Below are 3,389 nucleotides of genomic sequence, written 5' to 3'. Positions count from 1 at the left end.
CCCTTCCCTTCCCTTCCCTTCCCTTCCCTTCCCTTCCCTTTCTTAGAAGAAAGCAAACATCATGGAGGAAGAAAGAAAATGAGCAACCTGGGTTCCACGATTTGGAAGTTCTGTGTTTTTGAAAATATAAAATCTGTTTAAATTGCTCAATCATATATTAATTATTGTAATAGGATCATGCTATGTTATATCTTAAATTTCATTTAAGAGAATGGTTCTTCAGAGGTATGGTGAGTTATTATACATTCACAAGGAATAAAGTATTTCACTGCTTTTCAAGAGAAATTATCTTGGTGCAAAATTTCAAACTATAGTTCTTATTTCAAATGCATTGGTTATTTGAAGCTGTTACAATAGAAAAATGGCATATCCTTTTCCATTCTCACATTTTCCAAGACGCCTGAATAGTACTCTGTTTTTTCCAAAAACTTAGATGGATTTCTCTCAGTAGAAACTTGTCCTCAAAAGCTCAAATGGGAATTGAAAGTTTAATAATTGACTACAGAGCCTTAAGGAAAACTGCATATGACCAGTGCTTCCTAAACTATTAGAAAATTAAAATGCATTTAATCTCTGCTTAGGATACATTCACTCCAAACCCAAAGGAATATATATATATATTTCTTGTGAAAAAATGCCAAGAAATATGATATAATTGAGGGAAATCTGCCAAAAGAGATGCTTTTTAAACACCATTTTCCCCCTTTTTCAGTGGGATTTTTTTTTTAATATAATAATGAAAGATTATGCTAAAACCTGCTATAACAAACTTTAGCGGTAGTGAAATCTTATGTGTAATGATACACATACACAGTTTTGGCAAAGCATTAAGTGCCATTCACAAAAAAAACCAGCAACAACAAAAACAGAGTAGCTGCCTTAAACTCCTCAGAGAAACAAAATATGATTAGCATCTCTTGTTCACAGGAATACTTCCTCATCTAATCAGCATGGTGCAAATTAAGCTATTCTAAATAAAGATTAGTACCTGCAACTGGAAAAGAACTGCTTTGCTTTTTTCTATCTCTGAGGATTGTGAATGCTGCTGCTCTGCAACTTGTTTTACAACTTCAATTAGCGATGGAGAATTTGGTTTGGCCATTTTAGACAGAGGGGCAGAACTGTAGGAACATAAAAGAGAAGTAAAATATTTTATCATAGTTCATTTAGTGAAAGGGAACTTTTCACTCAGTGAAAGAACAATATTAAAGACTTTTGTATGAGAGCCTGGATCAATACACAATTTCAGTGGAATTCATTTTTTATTACCAAGAACAGATCACTTATGGGTGGATACTGATTGTCAATGACAATGAGAATTAAAACTCTTTCTTGAGGAGTTTTTTAAAATAAAGTATTGCAGTGTTTCTCTGGCTGCTTCACAGGACAGATCCTCAGCTTGTGAATGTAGTCATGGCTCTAAGAGCATCCGATTCCCTCCTATTTAGCCTAAACACTTTTGCCATCATCAGACTGTTACTGTTAACTCCTCAAAATCTTTAAGACAAAAAAAAAAAGCTAAAAAAAAAGTGGTCACACTGACAAAATCAAAAATTGATATGACTATCAATGCAGAGCTCAGTGATTTTAAACAATGCTATTTTTGTATCACTTCAAATAGAAGTTAATGAAGAAAGTCTATATTGTTAAAAAAGCCACTACTTTCTTCATAGTAATAATAAGGTACTGCTTTCTCAGGAATAACTAGCAAGTAAATGACAAATTCCTGATTTCTCGGGAATAGATGCACAAGGTTGGTGCCTATCGTGAGGACTCTTTCAAGTACATGGCGGACAGACAACCTAGGAGCGGCCCAAGGGGCACTGTGGCTCAGGGAATTCTCCCTTGGGTGCTCAGGGCTGTTGCTGAGGCTGCTCTGCCCTTCCACATCTCTCATTTGCCCCCTCAGCCGCCCAAGGCCCGGGCCGGAGCACCTCCCGCCAGAGCTGCCTGCCGGGTCCCGGACCGGGCTCGGGCTCCCGGGCAGCCCCTCCAAGTGCCGAGGTGCCAGGAAGGCTTTGGACAGAGGGAAAACGCCACCAGCTCCTAGCGGGGGTTTCCCTGGATCCGCACCGGAGAACCCGGGGAATCCATCACCGCCCTCACGTCACGCTGAGACAGCGGCTGTGCCGAGCCCAACCTCCCCCCGCCCCCCACCCGTCAACGGCCGCCGACGGCCGTTAACGGCCGCCCAGCGAGCAGCGGGGGCGGGGCGGGGGGCGGCCCTTGGCGGGGAGAGCGGGAGGGAAGCGGCTCCTGTGGGAACCGGCGGGTGGAGCAGAGGGTCCCCTGTGCGGGGGCTCCCATCACAAACGGACGGGTTCATTTGTCTTACTTTGTGTTCATTAAACTCCGAGGTTTTGTTTGTTTGTTTTCTGTGTGTGTTCTTTCATCTCGCCTTTAAATTGGATGATAAAAGCAGAATATATAACATTTCAGCTGGAGAAGTAATACCAGTTTGTATAATTTATTTGTAATGTTTGTATACTGTATAATACCAGTAACACCAGTCCACAGTGTTTTGTATCCTGGAATATTTCCCTACCTTTTTTTCCTTTGTGCTTTTCAGCACTCTGCATTGAAAATATCTCAATAATTCTTTGCTTTTTGTAGTCTGATTGAAGGAAGCAAAAACCTTGTGTAGATCTGCGTGTCTTTCAGTTGCCTTGCTAGTTTTTAATCCTCTGGCCTGCTTCAGTCCCACTGAACAGCATCCAAAAAGCCATATAAGGGAAGTACTTTCTGCATATTTCATAAAAATTGGCATCTGGTGTAAGAAGGAACAGATACCCTTCTGGTTCCCTCTGGGAGGGAAAGGGAGGACAGTTTGGCTCTCATCCCTTCCATCCAGAGACATAAGGGCAAATGGCAGGGGACATCGTAGGTGTCTTTATGGGGGGATTTGGGGGAAATATTGGTAGTAATCACCACTAAGAAAATAGATTTGTTATCGTGTGATTCTTGGACAAGCTGATACAAACCCCTCATTCCTTCTCCTTGCCTTTTGGACCATTGCATTCTCCTGCCCCTATATTCCAGCAATTTTTATAGAGCTCAGAATAGAGCAGGTAGAGAAAATTCAGGCTCCTGTGTGATAAAGCGAACAAACAAACAAACAAACAAATAAAATGCGTCAAATTTAAGCAAGATATTTTCAAAATGACTTCACATTTCACAGGAGAAGCTTCTTCCTCATTTCTGGCCCGTGACCCTGAAGTTTGGCCTTTCGTAACCTCTATGTTAGGGTTAGTTCTTCTAAACATGGTTTTTCTGACTGACTGCCAAATCCTTCACTGGAACGTGCAGCTACCCTTCGGAAAAAAGCTTTTTTCTTTTTTCTTTTTTCTTTTTTTTTTTTCTCTCTCTCTGCAGAAGTCTTCCCTGGCTCA

The 3,389-nt window shown here is 41.2% G+C and overlaps 1 protein-coding gene across 1 annotated transcript in view; it reads right to left on the bottom strand.

Annotated features, from left to right (window-relative positions):
• CCDC122 (coiled-coil domain containing 122) overlaps positions 1-1,102 on the bottom strand; it is an 8,108-nt gene extending 7,006 nt beyond the window's left edge. Inside the window, exon 1 of the mRNA XM_026040442.1 lies at positions 989-1,102. Coding sequence (XP_025896227.1) covers positions 989-1,102 — 114 coding nt within the window. The remainder of the gene's footprint in view (positions 1-988) is intronic.
• Between the last annotated feature and the right edge of the window lie 2,287 nt (positions 1,103-3,389).

Source organism: Nothoprocta perdicaria, unplaced genomic scaffold (assembly GCF_003342845.1).
Source record: "Nothoprocta perdicaria isolate Ctin4 unplaced genomic scaffold, notPer1 scaffold_257, whole genome shotgun sequence".
Taxonomy (NCBI): domain Eukaryota; kingdom Metazoa; phylum Chordata; class Aves; order Tinamiformes; family Tinamidae; genus Nothoprocta; species Nothoprocta perdicaria.
Note: the sequence above shows the minus strand (reverse complement) of the source record. Positions and strands in the feature narration are given on the sequence as shown.